Raw genomic sequence first — 18924 nt, 5'->3', positions numbered from 1 at the left:
ATGCGATAGAATCAGAGACAAGACTCTTTTCTTTATCTTTACAACTTCCCCTGATGCTCCTTTAATAATAGAGAATAACATAAATGCATACTGCTCTTAATGAAGTTTTTAATAAGTATTGTTTAATACTTCAGTTGTTTGCTTTAGTAATAATCACTGCAGGACTGAACTAGCATCTAGGCACAGCTTTCTGTGTAGTGTATGACAAACCAGGACGACTCAAATTCTACAGATCTCTTACTCAAACTCATCTTCCCACCATTTAACATGAAGTAAGTTGAGTCATGACCACCCTACAAGAACTATAAATTAATGATGGCAGCCTCCAAATGAAAATGGCTCATTCCCCAAAGAAAACAAACAGGTGAGCTCCAGTCTTCCACAAGCACCAGACTGAGAACACGTATTCTCAGCTACCAATTTATGGAGGAAGAACCAAAAATGGCTGGCCCTTCTCCTGTGTTTCTTGTGGGTTGTGTTGTGACCCTGGACTGTGGATGTGACTGTGGACATCTCCTAAAAGCCAGAAATCCCAAGTGAGTGATTTTGATAGAGTAAGTAATAATCTGTGGCCTTCCTAATTGAGTTTGCAGCATCACCAACAGGCCTCATGTAATGGTGCAGCAAGGACATTTGAGTATTTGGGTAACAGTTTAAATGCCAAAATGGGAATGAGTCCCTAAGGTTCCATCCCTGTGACTGTACAACTGCACAGTCATAAGCTGTACCTTAAATTCATTAGCATTATTAGAAATCATTTCCCCACCGCACTCCATATTAACCAATTCTAGAATTGCCTAAAATATCACAGAATTTCTTCCTTTGATTGCTGTTTGTTTAAAGATGTATGGAATATATTTTAAATTAATCTACACTACAGAAATGGAAAGATGATATGCAAATTGAAGGATGTAAAGGAAAACTTAAATCATAAAGTAATTTCTGTTAAGTCACCTCTAAAACTTCAAAAGTGCTGGTATTTATTTCAACAAATAGCATCTACAAATCCAGCCAAGTCTTAGTAGCTTCTCCAAATTCCTGCTCCATGCAGGAAGTGTTCTGACACAAACGGTGTTTTCCTGCCATCTACTGGCCACTTTCTAGTACTGCAGAGATATGTGTTGAAATGTCAGACCACAAGAGAACAAAATCCCAGTTTTAAAGTTCTAGATCGAATAAAAGAAAAGGAAACAGAGGTTGGCTGACGTTATGGGGGAAATTATTTAGAATAGGTATGGACAGAATAAAATTTCAGGTAAAAATAATTCAAAGGCCAGCTCTTAAGTGGGCTAGATTCAAAAAACTATTTATGTAACTACTGCTTCATAAAGAAACAATACAATTTTCCCAGAGGAAAATGCTTCCTAGCAATCATCCTCAGTCCACAATTATTTAAAACAGCAGTTTTCAAGCTGTGGTTCACAATCCCTTTGGGGGTGTCTGAAGACCTTTTCACACAGGGTAGCTTAAAACTATCAGAAAACACAAATATTTACATTACAATTTATAACAGTGGCAAAATTACAGTTATTAGGTAGCAGCAGCGGTAACTTTATGGTTGAGGGTAAGTGCAACATGAGGAACTGTATTAAGCAGTGTCAACATTAAGGACAACTGCAAAATGCAAGGGAAAAGGATGAGCGATGTTACCTCCTGCATCCATGGACTTAGTTTCCTGTGTGCATGAGCTCAAATGCAAACACACGGTCGGCTTGGGACCAATGAGACCAGAAGTCCTGTTGCCATTCGTCCTTCTGTGAGTTATGATTTTCCCCAAGATTAAGGAAGGTTTTCTCTCTGAGCAGTGACCAAAACTTCTTCCACCAACTACAAATGTGTCTCTACAGCCCCGTGTGATGTTGGGATGGATCTAAGGCTTCTTATAGCGCCATGGTCTGCTGTGGATGACAGTGTCTTCACTTGAAGTTAAGGTTCCCTTAAGCAGTCATTGACAAGGGTTATTTGAAGCATTTAACCTATACCAATGGGGTGGTAAGTAGATAGGTGTGCAGTGAGTAGATAGCTAATGGTAAGGTAGCAGTGTTAAATAATGGGAATAAAATACACTGCTGGAAAAACATGCAATTGTGCAAAAATGAGCAGCATGAACTCTAAAATTACAAACCCACCTGAAAATTTGTAAGATTTGAGGCCTCCGGGGCTCCATGGAATATACAGACCACTCCTCGTGTGTAGCTACACATTATATTGTGAGATACCACACATGCATCCTACATGAGCAAGCTCAGACCAGAAATGCCACCTCCACACCTCCACACAAATCTTTGGCCTACAAGTAAGCTCAGAACTTGTCCTAAGAATATGTTCAAGTCTCAAGTGGGAATTCTGCAGGGTTTTCCACTGTACCTGCACCTTCTTCACCCTGAGATAAGACACCCCCCCCCCCCCGTGAAGGCACTAAAAGCCCTAAGGGGTCAATAACACAAGGCTGCCAGGTAGTCGTGACTTCTGACCTCATGTTCAGCTTTCCAATCCCAGGATCTCGCTTTAAAACAGAAATGGCACAATGTGGAGAGCTTAGGGGCGGCTTGTCAGGAATCTAATTTTAGACCAGAACTGGGAAGTAAGCTCAGGCAGGAATCTGATTTTAGACTAGAAGAAAGAGTTATGCTTCAGGCATGAATATGACTTAGGGCTAAGACAGGGAAGTAGGCTCAGATATTTTGGTCATCCTGATAAGCCCTTAGAATAGGTGATCCCGGGACTTTGTTTATTGCCTTGCTTGTTCCTTGACTATTTGTGTTTATTGTACTGTTTGACCTTATTACTTGCATGTAATTAAAATGGTATAAAAGCAGATTGGGAAAAAATAAACCCACCTCAGCCTCAGAACTGGTTGGGTTTGGGTCATCCTGCAGTGTTGTCTAATTGTCTTTTCTCTTTTTACTCCTCACTCCTGAACTGGAGAATGTGTTGACTGACTAAGCTGGCTTCAACGAGACAACTTCCCCCAAAACAAGGGAGGGCTTCTGTGTGGCAAGCTGTTATCTGTCCTACCCCTTGAGACTCTCAAGCAAAACTTGGCCTCTCTGATTGGCAACATGAGTATGGAAACCAATTTTCCATTTACCCCGTGTTCATTCTGCAAGAGGTGTGAGCATGCCAAGTACACAGAGTGCTTCTCACTGTCTGCAGATGGGAGTGCGGACTCACCAGACTGTTCATTTTGGAGGAGGAGGACCCCGTTCTGTGCTTTCTCAAGCTGCTGGCTTCCACATGCCCATCCTTCGGCTTTAAGACCATTCTGCCGCTCCCGGCTGTCCCTTCAGACGAGGACCGCAGCCGCCGCTCTATGTATCTTCCTTCTCGATAGGGACTGAGGCTACTGGCAAGAACTTTTGCAAGACAAATAAAGAGAAATGAATGTCAATGCTAAAGTGGAATTTTTAATCAATATACCATTTTAAGATAATGAAAAACCCTAGAATGATTCAAAAGGTCTCTACCTCAGAAAAAGTTCTGAGTTTATAGTGACAATTTGTTTACTTCCTTTGGAAGACTCGCAGCAGTCCCAGAAGCAAATCTGTCTGTGTACCATCACTCAGAAATGTGAGGCAAGAGAGCTGCTGCTGGTTTGAGGCCAGCTTCATGAGGAGCTAATGGTCAGCCTGGGCTGCCAAGTAGCAGTTTGTTTCGAAATTATCAAACAAAAGTATGTAGTGCTATATCAGATATGCTCAAAATAAATATGTGTATTTAAACTACAAAACTGTTCTGAAGGGACTTGTGATTTTTGATATGCCATTTGATTTATCTTTAATTTTATTTGATATTTTAGATCATTCATATAACACAGAATAACTATTAAGAGTCTGAATTTTGTATCAAGAAAGCATCTACCTGCCTTGCTACACCATAGCTTGTTTTTAGATCTGCAAATCTGACACAAGGAGCCAGAGAGTTCCCAGCCATCGGTCATCTGCTTCTATAACTGTGGGTGTGTATCTTCCCTGAGCCTCAGTCCTGCTGCTTAACAGTTTACAATTATAAGAACAAGTGAAATCATTTTAATTAATGTTTCTAAACAGCATAAATCATCTCTGGATACATAACCATCTTTTTCAGCATTTAGACAGTTACTATAAGCAGCAGTGCTAATGGCAGAGAAAATAGTGAATTATAGCACATAAAATAGTTAAAAGAGTGGGGACACAGTCAACAATTGCCTTGAATATTTTCTGGAACCAAAGTGAAATAATTTACACACACACACACACACACACACACACACACACACACACACTCACATGCACACACATAAATACAGTCCTATACACTCATATTACAGTTAAAGTGAAGGTGTTTAAAACTACATAGCTACTAAATGTTGAGATGGGCTTTAAACTTGGCAGATTTTCTAACTCCACTTATTTTCACAGCCTTCAATCCCTCTGTATTGCCATATAGAATTCATTTGTACTGAAACATGAATTCTAGCTAACAGAGTTTTGTTAACACAGGAAGCAGAATTGAATTTTCACACATTTCCGTCCTGAAGATTTTGACTGACATGCCTTTATTTCTTTAGCCAGAAAGTACCAATGCTTCTTCAGCCTCATTCCAAGCAGACTTTCTTTCCTTCCACCTCCTTTTCAGCTTAGCAGAAATAATACAGCTAAGAAAAATGAGTTAACACAGACTTACATTTTCATTATAGCTGAGGGAAGTTTGAAACCAAAGCAAACATTTAACAGAAATTATAAATATAAAGGAAATGTACCTACCTTTCACTCAGGGTATTGAGTAAAAAATAACTGTTCAGATAAAATGAAAATTAATGTGCATAATTTTTGCATGAGGAAAAACTGCATACCTTTGGCAGCACTCGCTTCACATCCATAAGATGTTTTGCTAAACACATGATGCTCTCCAGAGGAAGGGATTACCCTTGAATCCGAAACAGGGTGGACCCCTTTAAAGCGCTCAACCAGTGCCTTGTGCTGGTCACAGGAGCCCAGTGTCCTGGGTGAGCTGGTCCTCAGCACTGGGTCACCAGCATGTGCCAAGGGCTTCTCTACTCTTTGATGATCCGCTGGTAAGTGGGTCTCTGGGTCACTCCCATTCCTAACAGAGGGCTCGGTGCTTTGTAGTAACAAGTCCCTCTGGTTAGCAGCAGAGGTCTCTGGTGAAGAATGCAATTCAGTGCTACACTGACCTTCTAGCCTGTACCTCCCCGGAGACATTATCACACAGGGCGCAGTCCCCACAAATTCCATCCTTGTCTTTGTGACAGTAGTAAGATTGGGAATGGGCTGAGAGGTAGCATCATTGTGGCCAAAGTTGTCACAGTGTGATGCCGTGCTTCCACTTTTAGGAAAGGCATCTGCCTCAGACAAAGAATCTTCAGTCAAGGCCAAAAATTCTGAAGGGGTCTGAGCTGTGGTCAGGTCAGCCGAAAGCAGAGGGGACTGTAAGGAACTTCCTGCGCGCTCTGTTACATCCACAGAGCAAGATGGGGAAGGTCTTCCTAAGGCGGGTTCCTGCTCTTGGTATTGTGCAATTGCCAGCGAGAATTCAGGCTGCTGTGCCAATGATGTGGACTGGCTCTGAGGAACCGACTTAGAAAACTTATAGTGAGATGAAAAGGATTTGGGGAGTAGCTTCTTTGTTGACTGTTTAATAGAACGGCGACTTTGTTCTTCTGTGAATCCAGAATCGTCTCCTTCACTTCTGCCAGAGCTAAGACAATTTATAAAGACATTCTTATTAGTTGAAGGTTCCTTTTCCCTTTCAAAATCTTCCGTCAAAGATCTTGTTATCTTCTTACTTCGTGAACTACTAAAGCCCACAGAATGTCTCCCCCTGGTTTTGACTTGTTCCTCTAAACTTAATTTCTGCATATTGCTGTGACTGGGTTGAGCACCATTGGAAATACTAAGGTTCTGGTCAGTGGGTTCTGGCTTAGGGTCATTCCCCTTCTTATGGTGGAAGCTGATAGAGGGAGCACGGAATATGCTCCTGCGTTTCCCTGTGCTCCCAGAGCTGGAGTTAGTGCTGGAGGGGGAGGAGCTGTGCACGCCAGTTGTGTTGCTGGAAGAGGGTGAAGAAGGAAGAGAATCATGTCTTCTGCTAATACTTTTCCTGAATATTGGCAACCGGGAGACCAGTGTACATCGTCTTGATCCTGAGTCCCCCATTTGGGACCCCAAGGGTTGCACTGCGGCAGCCAATTTAGCAGCCTGAAAAAAAAGTTAAAACAAAGAAATCAAGTCAGTAAAATTCAATCTTAGCCAAGATCCAGTAAAGCAAAATACAACTTCTCAAAAGAAAGAATGGAATTTGGTTTATACTAAAACAATAGGATGCCAAAATTCAGAATTTAAGGAATAGAAAAATAATTCACAAACGTGTATTAAAATCTTACTATGAATTAAAAATTTCAGGATCATCACAAATATTTAATCTACTGAAAAGGTTGCTAGGTTGAGAAACACAAGGTCATTATAATTAAACATAGCCATGTTTGGTACCATGTGGCTCAATGGGTGGTCTATATAGCTTAACAGAAACACAGACCAGAAACAGTGGCAAGCCAGGCACTGAAATATGCATTCATGAAAAACCAATTGGAGCAAATGGTGTCTAACACAGGAAGCTTAGAGACAGTCAAACTGCTGACAAAAGAAACTCAGTCACCCAGGATACGGGGAAGAGGTACTGACGAGGTAGGTGAGGGAAAAGACTATGAGCTGAAGGAAAGAAAGACTTATGATCCTAATCATGAGAGCAACAGTAATGAACACATCAGAAATCCCAAACCCTTTATGACAGTATAAAGGTTGGTGCTGGTGACCACGAGTGTGGAGGAGGGGATGGGAAAGTGGCTGCTATAGTCCACTAATTTGATGCTAAAGGACTTCCCAGATATGATATTATGTCTTATTAAAATTCTTGAAGTAAGTAGTAATGCTACAGGCATTTTATAGCACAAAGGGAGGTAACTTGCTAATGTCACCAGCTAATGAAGCAAAACCAGACCGAGAATCTGAGCCTCCTCTTCCTGCGGCTGTCTTGTGGTCAGTAAAGGATACAGGATGCTCTGCATTCACTGGCATGAAGAGCCGAGAGCTGTTGGCATGCTTACACTGCACATAGGGATACCCCGTCAGCCTTACAGTAACACATGCATTCAACTGTTCTGCCCCGTAATGCTTCTTACTCCATATAGCAGAGCCTGCTCTTGTTTGGATAAAAGGTCTCACTTAATTATTATATATCTGATTGCTTTGTCTTATGGTGTTGGAGCTGGAAACCCAGTGAGCTGAGCACAGGCACGGAAGCACTCATTGCGAGAGTAGCAACTTCAAGTTCGTACTTTGCCTTCCCAATATTGATGGACTAAAGCCTAGATCCATGTACTAAACATAATACCATTTTCTGCTAAGTATTTTTTAATTCATCCAAATACTTATCACAGCAACAGAAATGAAGCTAAAATACTTACAAAGTAGTTCTGTCTTAGTCTTTTTCATGTGTCCTTAGTTTTTATTAAATATTCCCCATCCTATCCTCTGGCCATCTCTCAACCCCACAACAATGCTGCCAAATCGTGCCCTTTCTATCCTCACATATGTTCTATTACCTCCTTTCTGCCTGGGACCTCTTCCCTCCTCCATAACATGGGTTCTTTTAGCTTCCTGCCTTTTATGGACACTCCACATTAAACCTGTGAACCTAACATTGCAATGCTAGCATCCACATAAGACAGAGAACATGCAGCATTTGTCTTATTTTAATATTGCTCAATTCTATCCATTTTCTTGCAAATCTCATGATTCTATTTTTCTTATCAACTGAATGAAACTATTTTGCATAAGTATGGCACTTTCAGGGTACACAGGCTACTGTCACTGCTGTTGGTTTCCCATCATAACTAGATGATAAAACCCTGTTGCTTAAGACGACACACACTTTGTTTGCTAGACCCTGAAACTGACCTCAACACTTCCTCCCTGGGGATTGGGAAAGTAATTGATGTTTTTACCCAGTTGTAGACCCGAGACGCTACATGCAATACTAGATAACCAGGTAACACATCCTCACCAGTTCAATAGCAACATGAATGTTATGGGTGAAACTAGACTCTCTTTGATTGCATTTTCATCCTGCTACATGGTGGTGTGGGGAGAGGGGAACTCATATCTATTTCTGTAAATCACATGGCTAAGGAGACCATGGCTAAGATGATGAGCTCTAGAATTATTTCAGTTTGGGTAAATAAGTATGTTATAATTGCTACCAAAATACAATCTGCATTGAAATATGTGTATTAAAATATTCCTTGATCTTTTTCTCTTTATCAGTTCTTTTTGAATCAGCACTCAAACTGAAAGAGTAGCTCAACTGTAGGTCTCTTCAGCAAATATTCAAAAGACTAACATGTGAAACTGTTTTCAGGAAAGTTTCTATAGTAAGCATATTTTACATGTTCTTAAATACTTAGTGCAAATGATGAGAGCTCTGCCCTGATGTGATTTGTTATGGGGAACTCTGTTCTTGGGTAGATATAAAATCTATTGAAGTAGAAGGTTCTTTGACTCCTTACAATATACATAAAAACTTTAATAAGTTTCAAGGTTGTTGTGTAGTTGGTGCCCTCCATCAGAAGCCTATCTCTGGGGGTGTGAGTGAGCATGGCCCCAACTCACACCTATATTTGAGTGCTTGGTCCTTATGTGATGGAACTGTTTTAAAAAGATTAATTATAGCCTTGTTGGAGGGGGTGTGGCACTGGGGCCATGCTCACTGCCATGATGATCCCAGACTTGGTCTTTGAAACTGTAAGCAAGCTTCCAATTAAATGCTTTATTTTAGATAGTGAGAAAGATGGTAGATATGGATGATAGATAGATAGATAGATAGATAGATAGATAGATAGATAGATAGATAGAAGATAGATAAGAGGTTTATTAAACTTTATTTTACACAAAGCCTCGTTTCCTACTGGAAGGATAAAATACCTGTTGTTTAGTTTTCCCACAGAAAATAAGTCTTGAGAAAGACTTATTGGGGCCTGGCTGCTGTCTAAATCTCCAAAGCTGCCTTCTGCTGCACGTCTCTTTACTACTTTTACCTTCATCCTGCCGACAGCCAAGACTGTGTCTGCTTACGTAGTTATTCCACTAAATAAGAAATACACTAGTACCTGGTAGTGGATGGATTTTCAAGCAGGTACTCTTGCTCTGAGCACATCAATATTTTAAGCACATTGTGTCCCAACTTATCTGAAGCTTAGCAGGAGTCTTCCAAATCATGAAAAGTCACTTATCTAAAAACTGTGATTAGACACCTGAGACATATGTATAATATAATATTGAACAAATTGATTGAACAGGGTCTCATCTCATCTCTTACTGACATAGTAATTTCATTTCTCTTAACTCTGTTATTATACTTATAAATATACTCTTTGAAATGAGAGAAACATCTTTTCTCAATGACTCTGTTGCATCGTGTGTGTGTGAGTGTGTGTGTGTGTGTGTGTGTGTGTGTGTGTGTGTGTTGGGGGTGGGGAGTGCTGACATGCACATGCCATGGCATACATGGAAGTCAGAGCCCCATGGGAAGTTCATTCCCTCCTCCCACTGTGAGTTCTAGGAACTGATCTCAGGTTGTCAGGCTTTTGTAGGAAGTGCTTTAATACTGAGACACCTCACAGTTCCTCTTTTCTCAATTATCATGCAACCTTTCCTAATCAAATGTTATTTAAATCTGTAGATTGAACACCACTGCCTAGGGGCTTCAGCTACCACAAGGATTATCTGCTTTAGATAAAACAAACTTTTTACGTACATTAAAAATACCCCTTCCTGCAGATGCAATTGACAATAAAGAAATCTGTGACCTCAAATGCAAGCTTTGTGAATTATCAGTAGCATGAATGAGAACACTAGGAATGATCATTTCACAGAGGCTGGGAAGATAACTCGGTACTTAAGAGAGCTTATTGCTCTTGCTGAGAAACCGGGACTATTCCCCAGCACCCATGTGGCAGTACGTAGCAGCCGGTAGCACCAGTTCTAAGGGATCTGATACACTCTCCTGGCCTCTAGTACCTTCATGCATGTAGTATGCATACAGAGAAACAAACACAGATGCAAACAAAAAGTAATAAAAAATAAATAAGTCTTTAAAAATAAATTATTTCATGGGAACTTCCCTGGTGATGAAGTAGTACCACACCAGAAGTCCATGGCCTTCCTTTCATAGGGCGCACATTCAGTCTCTAGTGTTTTATGTTGGGCTATATCCCAGCAAATGGATGGGGCCTGAAACACGTGGCCTGAAAGCAAGGGACACATGGGACCTGCGGTACATAAGCCTATAGGTACACAGTCACTCAGCAAAATCTGTGCTCATAAATAACTTGTCTGTTTGAAAATGACCTAGTACAAAGAATACTTCAGGATTTTATTTAAAATGTACCCTAAGTTGTATTTTTACTTGGATTTTAAAACTTTATCAAATTATTTTTTGAAGCTTTTGTGAAGAAAGCAGCGAAAGTTGAATCTTGTCCCAGTTAATTAATAAAGTATTAAATTTGTAAGTAATTAGCCACTGTGAACATGTTATTTTTTTCTGAAGTAAGATAAGAATACAAATATTATTGCTTGCATAAGACACAGTGCTTCTTAAAATGAATTGACCACAGGAATAGGTATATAAGTAGGTATATAAGTAAAGTCAGGCTGTCCCAATTAGACTTTCATAAAACAATTGTATAGTCAAGGAGAAAGAATAGAACAAAAATAATATAATAAGACAGGTACAACAAAATGGGAGCAACCACTTCAAAACAAGAGTTCTGATAAGACTGCAAAGCAGAGAAGATTGCTATCTGGATTACTGGGGCATGTTTAGATACATATTTAGAAAATATAAGATTGATATCACCATCATACATGATCATAGCTCTTGGTTACCTTGTAAGACAATAAAAATAGAAGACACAGATCAAAATGAGTTTGTCTGGAGACTAGTAAGTTGTGAAAAAACAACAAATGTCAAAAATCATGTGTGTGTGTGTGTGTGTGTGTGTGTGTGTGCACATGTATGCGTATGCAAGGTTAGACATAAATAAGAGCACGTTAATGTTTAAATAATGTATAGTTTATGTTTGGAGACTTAGACAGTGGATATTCAGCTGAGAAAATTACTAATGGATGCAACAATGTGTGTGACTTTGGGCCTATATTTGCAATCTCTGTGATCTGACATGATGAATAATTTCCTTATTCCTCCCAGAGTCTAAAATTCTCCATGGTGATAACAGGATCTGTTGTCTTAAATAATTGTTATATGGTACATGAAAAGAAAAAGAAGGAAATAGGAGGAGGGGAAAAATAAGAGGAGGAGGAGTATTGAAAGTCAAAAAAATGCTGTAGACCTCAGTGACTAACTCATTATGGACTCTCCTTCAACCTGGGATTCCCCCAAGTCCTCACCTGGACTCTACTAGTTCATACCTATTTTAGGCCTAACATCTGCTTATCTAACAACCAACACCATAGAAAGTGTATCAGACACTGAGAGACTCAAGTGCCAGTGGGACTTAGGTTAGACTATTCATTGTCACTTATTAAATCAGGATGTGAGCAATATGGCAAACATTATTTGATTAATCTCTTACAGAAACAGTCCATCCTTTATCTGAACACTTGGGGACAATAATGTTTATGATTTCACATTTTGAAATAGGTGCTTAGATGTAAGGAATGTCACAAATGGTACATAAAGACTAAAGGAAAATTTTATCCTTTATTCCACATACATTTTGTATACATAAACTGGGCATAATTTTCTATTGCGCTTTCAGTGTACCTGTGCCGGCATGGCCTTGGTTGGACAGATTGACATGGTTCCTGCCCCTGGGACAGGACCAGTACACATGGACCTCCATGATGGTTGATGGTTGCCATGGGAATAAGGTTTGTTTGTATAAAAAAAACCATTTGTAAGTCACAAAAACTGATAACAGTTCTTGTCTCTGCAAGGAGCAGGAGAAAGGGTGTGGGGAGAGCCTGGGAGTGCAGCAATACACAAGAAATCCATGGGGGGTTATGATCTTCAAATGTTAATATTCCAACACAAATATACTTTTAAAAAATAAAACATGTTAGGAAATTTTAAACCATCCATTATCATTTCTGAACTATATTTAATCGGGAAATTTCATATTTTAGTGATTTTCAGTCTAATCAGTTAATTTGTGATGGTTAAGGTTTACTTCTCTGATGGTTACAGTTCTATTTAATTTCCTAATTACAACTATTTCCTTTATCTTCTGCCATACTGTACTTACACCAAAATAGCCTCAGTAATAGGAGGACAATCTGATTCAGTCCAAGATTCCTGCCAGCTTTGAGGTTTTAAGACCTCTATCTCCTCCGGGAAAGGTTTTAGCATTTGAAATGTTAATGAAGATTATATTCAATAAAAAATTAAAAGGCCTCCATTTCACGAATATGACCAAACAGTAGCGGATTATTTGACACCTCCTATTTATAAACACAAACAATGAGATATTGGGGAGTAAGGAGCTCTGGGACTCTTCTTTAGTAAGAAAAGTCGAGATGCTTCAGTTGATTAAAAACATTTGTTATTCAAGTTTGACAAACTCATTCAAGCCTCAGGACTTTTGACCTCTGTGGGTGCATCAGGGCACACATGTACCTCACAGACACATCCATCTCTCCCACATCCACACATACAAAATAATAACAACAAATTGCAACAACTTAAAAATGGAATGTTATTTTTAGCTTCACCTTTAAAGGCTAATAAACCAACTATATGCCAGCTAAACCTCATCAATACCTAAGACTGCTGCTCACTTAACAATGGAATGACTGCATTTGTCTTAACCGGTTAGCTCAGGACACTTGTAGTTGCACAGAGAGATCAGCAGAGGGCACAAAAGTCTGTCTTTTGATTTGTAAAACAAAGATTTTCTAAAATAATTAATATTCAAATAAACCCAATTTAATGGACATTTAATTATCAAAAGGCATCATTAAGTGCTTAAATGGCAAATGATTACATTACAATATTATTTTCAATATAAATCTTTGTTTATAAAAATGATGTCTGACAAAAACAAATGCTTTTGGACTAAAAGAAGACTCTAACTCATAACTAGAAAGTTCAGGAAGAGCTTAAATGCTAAGAAAAAAAGACTTTTTAATCTAGACGCATGTATAGGATTTATGCTAACCATGCTGTCTGTACCTGTGATGCCAGAATTCGGGAGGCTAAGATATCAGAACAGACGTGCATTCAAGACCAAACTGGGATACAGAGTGAGACCTGGTTTCAAAAAACTAAAAATATAGCTAGAGGTATATAATTTACTCTAAGGAAAAGAATTTTTAAATAATTGAATACGCTGGAGGGCAATAATTAAGCTGATGGTGGTTACGGTAAGCATGTGCAATCACAGGTGTGTTTTATATGTGTAGTTATCACTGCAGACAGTGAGTGATGTGATAGGTAACAGAGACTCTCACCATCTAGTCAAGGGAAAACACAAATGTTCAATGAGTCAAACTGGAAGTGACCGACACTGTGGCAGAAGAAAAAATGAAATTTCTGACCCTCAGCCCACTCGGCCTTGCTTGGGCTGTGAACACTGCTTTTGTGTAGCTATCGAGTAAGTTAACTTCCATTCTGACATGGCAAGCCAGTGCTGCCATGTTTTAAAAAATCATTTTAAAAGAGTTACAGATTCTTTCAGCATGTATCTCAATTTATAAATAACCCCTTTCACCAAAGCCCATGTTTCACCTTGTGTATGGAAAGCACTGTTCTTGGATTGTGTTTTTCTCTTAGTATTAGAGAATCAGCAGGAACAACTCCATGGTTGGCTTCAATTCATGAAAACACATCCACAGAATGTTACAAGTTTGGGAAATATCTGTTCATAACATGTACATGTTACACACATATATCCATACCACTTTGTTCTAACTCCAATAAAATGTGTATCCATCTTGTTGCATGCACATAAGGTGTTCTAGAAGCAGTTATAACTAACACTCCATGGCAAGTAAAATCAGTGAGAGGCAGCAGAGGGACAGCAGCAGCAGCGAGGCTGTCTCCTAGTCAACTGCAAAATCAGAAGAAGATTGCCTGTGCAGCCAAGGGGGAAACTTGGATCCAACTGGTTACACTTCAGTGTGAGCGACCTTTCCCCAGCACACACAAACAGCTAAGTGTATTCTCAAATGTGTGTGTGTGTGTTTGTTTGTTCTTCAAATGGGGCTACTCTTTCCCAGGCAAGGGAAGAAAGTAATATTCAGCCTGTTCAACCCACTCCAGTCAGGGAGAAGCAGCAATGAGAATGAAACAGCCAGATAAAAGCCCATGACAGTGAAGTGCTTTGTACAACCAGAGGGATGAGATCCAAGGTGGAGGTGCGGAGTGCGAAGGAGGTGACATGTGAGCGGAATGGAGCCAATCTTCTGGGAGAGGCAAAATCAAATGTGAAATCTCTCGGTAAACAGGCTCTGCCCAAGAACTGCTTAATGAAGAGCACACAGACTAGGCAGTCTGCACGTGACAGAACAAGAATCTTTTAAGACGTCAGGAAAAAAAGCCATCAGAGAGCTAAATTAATCCCTCTCTTCATAGAGGACTAGCCAAGCAGCTGGGAAACCATCGCCATCATCATCCAAAGAAGACAAGGCTTCTTTGTCTTGTCTCAAAGAATCACATGGTGGGATAAGGAGCTAGATTAATTTTGGGGAGACCATCAACAAGAATGTTGGGGGTTAAGGCAGGAAGGCCAGGGCAGAGAAGAGCCTAAGAAATTCCCCAGGGTTGCTTTGTTAGATTGTTTTGTTGTCACATTGCTGTTGTTTGCTGTGGCTCTAACAGGTAAAGTAGTGCTGTTAAAATCACCATCACGATAGTGAACTCAAGAAAAATATGGATTAAAAGTTTACTCAAAGACTTAAAATATGATGACATATTAAGTCATAATATCTTTTACGTTTTGAAAATGAAGCATTCCTAAAACGCGCCCTTTCAAAACAAGTTCATTTCTAGTCTTGAATTTGGGAAAGCTGGGAAGATGGGGTATATAAATATAAGAGAAACTGCAAAGCATTGAGTGTTCAGGGTAGGGGAGTGTTACTCATCGCAGGCCTGCACTAACTGGGAAAGACCGCCGCACCGTACTGCTCCAGCTGTGTTCTTCACTCTCCTATGCAGCAGGTTCAGCAGCAAACAGTGGAAAGCGGTGTGCAGCACTTTGTGAGTGCCTGCAGTACTGAGATAGGGTGCGTAAACTGTGTACCTTCTCCGCCATTTCTCAGGTTTTGTAAACTTTCCATAAGAGCATTAACTAGATTTCATTTCCTAAAAAGAAACACCAAAACTCCAAGATCCAGTCATTTGCTATTAAAGTAGAAATTTTACACCACCATCAAAAAAAAGTAGCTAATATGTTGTACTCCTAAAAAATAACTCAATAACACCGAGTATCTGCTTTGGCTGACCCAGTTTTGGGAAATTTTATTAATAGAAGAACCCTAATTGGTGTTTTGGATTTCAGCCCAATAGCAGTAGGCCTTCTCTTCTAAGCTAGAATGAATCGCCATGTATAACTGTCTCCTTGGTAATCAATGAAGCTGTTCTGAAATCAAGACAGTCTTTCATGCCACTGAAGTGCCACTTAGTAATTACAACAGCAGCACATGCTGCTGCAACAACCAGAAGTAAAGTGTGTGTCTCCCATGCCACAGCAATGAATTCACCCAAGGCTGTGCAGTGTGTGAGGACTTCTCTGCAGCAGTCAAGAAATCAAGTCATAAAGAGAGACCATGGGTGTCTCCAGAAATATGTGTGTGAAATAGAATGTTTAGAAATATTATAAGGTTTTAGTGGATGAGCACCTGTACCAAACATACAGAAAACTAAACGGAAATATAGTCTTTTTTCCACCACCCGATACATTTATTACCTAAATGACCAAAGTAATAAGAATGAAGACTAAATGTAAGTTATAGCATAGTATTGACAATATATAATTCAAGGATAGTTCTGAGAAGAAAAAGAAAGTGGAACATCATTTGATCTGGGTTTTTGAGTAATTAATTTAGCAAACATCCATTGAAAAGCAGGGGTCCTGTGTGAAGCAGAAGACCAAAGATACCAGTCTCTTTCCTTTGTGTCCGTATTCATTTGTAATTAGAGCACAGAACACAACACCTCGAAAGAGCTAGACCTAACTAACTAAGGAAGGTCTGCCTAAACCACTGGCTCTCAAAACACAGTCCCTTCCTTGTCCAGCAGCAGCAACAGCTGAGCAACCACTAATAATTATTATGATGTGCATGGAAATTTCTCTGAGGCAAAATCAGACATGTCTAAATTTAAAGAAATATATAAAGTGAGAACGTCTCATTTCTTTGGAAAGTTATTTATGTCAAATGATGTTTTGCTGGGGCACACAGGTAAAAGGATGTATCACTAAAGCAAACACATGGAAGACAGTTTTCCTGAAGCAAAAACAGGTGAGAGGAGGTTTTGCTATAGCAGACATGTGAAAGGACACTTGATGCCCACAGACAGTGGGTGATGAGGACTGAGCATTGGTTTGGTTTGTGCCGCCTTGCTGTTCTTAGCTAAAGACATGCATGAATTGGTTCACGTTACACAGCATTGTTGAGCGCAACTTGTGGTAATGTTGCCATTGAGAGGAACTCGCCCCAGAACTGCTTGTGAGGTCCCTGAAGCATCTTGCTGCTTCCACAGCCTTGCCTCAGACCAGTTGGTTTCTTCAGGATTGGAATACAGCTGCCCGGTGTCTGCTGGCTCAAAGCACTGCACGGTGCTCAAAGACTGGATCATCTTGGCGTCTGCCTGCCCATAGGACTGGTCTGCAGCTCCTGAGCCACATATGGCGCTCGCTACAGGACTGAACTGTGGCCCAAGAAGATTCAGCTCACCTAAAGAACTATTGCTGAGCAAATCCACTTCCCCCATATCCTAATAACTTTTCTCTTCCACTACCTCTGGTGGGTGGTGGGATAGAGGAGAGGTTGAACCCTTATTAAAAGTAAGTTGTAAAATGTGCCTACAAATCTAAAATAAAATACCATTAAGGTTAATTAAACTTATAAAATTTCACTTTGTATAAGAAATCAAATATTTCTTTAATTTTTATGTTAATTGCTTTTTATTCGTGTTAATTTTTACTGATAGATGTCATATTTATAAGGGAAGCATCCATTAGGGAAACTGAAAAGATAGTTATATTATCTGAAGAATAGTTTCCTGAATCTAATTACTGACTTGGGTAAAATGATAATCTATTTTATCTCCTTGCCAAAAAATATAATTATAAACCAAAAATGAGGTGGGCCCAGCATGAGTATTATATTGTACCTAACAGAATATTTAGTAGTGTGCAGTACCACACATATTCGAAAGTATTTAGGTATCTGTTCTTAAACCCCATCAATGATGAGATCTTTATAAGTCATATAACACAGTCAAGTATGATGGGTTTCCTCTGAGAAAGATGATACACTGAGTTTACTTAGGAGATACTATGAGAAGAATAGCATGTTGTCACTTGATAACAGAACACAATCGGCTCATTTAGATGGCAGGAAAGAAACAGAAAAGATACCCAGGGAAAACAGGACCAAGTCACCAGCATCAATCTGGTAGGACAATAATATCCTTCCCTTATATCAAATCGATGTAGCTACACTTCATTATGGATAGAAAACTCTGACAACTTCATTAAAACCCAAGAGTGAAATAAACAAAGTCATGGACCTTAATCTGGCTCCCTTGAAATAAACTAACTCAAAACATCCCCATCAATTATGAAACTCCATTAAGAAGTCATAGCCAAGAAGCCAGTGGGGACATATTATGCTGGCTGTCCATTTATGGCATGCGGAGGCTTGTAACTGACTTCTAGTGATGCTGTCATTTCAGTTAAGCTAAACCACTGGAATGCTAATCACTGCATTCCATACAGATCTCAACCCTAAATTTTGTACTTATTTGTCCACTTAAAATGCTTCAAAATCACTGACAAGTTAAAATTCATTTGTATTCTCAATTATATTATAGAAATAACAAATATATACATGCCTATATACTACATGTGTGCCTATAATGTGTGTGAATCTCTACACAGAATTTTAATCTTCTTCCTATATAGGTACAGCAGTGCTTTTATCCTAAAAAATATTTTATAATAGGTATTAACATAAAACAATAAAATCTAAAAATTAAGTATAGCTAAAATGATTTCATTGATGTTGCAGTACTTTTTGTTATACAAATATTTGTTTAAAAAGGACTTCATAAAGAAAGAACCATCCAGAATGTACAATTTGCTTAACGTATTTTATTTGTTTATATATAGAAAGTCTGATAATGAGACAAAATAAAATAATGCTTTTTATACACTTAGCACCTTGACATAGCCAAAGCACCTACTCAGGGTATTGCTAAGTAGAGCAGACTGGCCTGGAATAAGTAGTGATTTTCCTGCCTCAACTCATCTACACATCTCTCCTAGCACACATAGGCTCAAGGAGCAAAACAGAGCCTTTCCTAGGACACCTTTGACTTTTACTATCTCTCCAAGTCCTAGAGAAACTTAGGGTAGGTGCCCAGAGAACCCTGGCTATGTGATTTCCCAGTGTGGACTGAAATTTTTATAACAAAACATTGACAACTGAAAATCACTGGAAACACACTTATACAAGCCTAATTGGTATGCAGATGCAATTACGCTGATTCAGGAAGTATAAACCAGAAGCCATATGGTTCTTAGTTCCCTAACACTGCAGGCAGGCATGTCAATGCTGGATCTGAGTGCAGCACTATTGAAAAAAAAATGCTTTACTCAGTCACTCTGAGTCTGTTTTGGAAAAT

The 18924-nt window shown here is 39.3% G+C and overlaps 1 protein-coding gene across 1 annotated transcript in view; it reads right to left on the bottom strand.

The window, feature by feature from the left end:
- Ccser1 (coiled-coil serine rich protein 1) overlaps positions 1-18924 on the bottom strand; it is a 650334-nt gene that overhangs the window by 516944 nt on the left and 114466 nt on the right. Inside the window, exons 2-3 of the mRNA XM_052173839.1 lie at positions 4835-6200; positions 3175-3356 (exon numbers count right to left, since the gene is read on the bottom strand). Of these exons, the coding sequence (XP_052029799.1) occupies positions 3175-3356; positions 4835-6158 (1506 nt within the window). The 5' untranslated portion in view covers positions 6159-6200. The remainder of the gene's footprint in view (positions 1-3174; positions 3357-4834; positions 6201-18924) is intronic.

The sequence above is a fragment of the Apodemus sylvaticus genome, chromosome 2 (assembly GCF_947179515.1).
Source record: "Apodemus sylvaticus chromosome 2, mApoSyl1.1, whole genome shotgun sequence".
Classification (NCBI taxonomy): Eukaryota; Metazoa; Chordata; class Mammalia; order Rodentia; family Muridae; genus Apodemus; species Apodemus sylvaticus.
The sequence above is the reverse complement of the archived record's forward strand: the minus strand, read 5'-3'. Positions and strand labels throughout refer to the sequence as shown.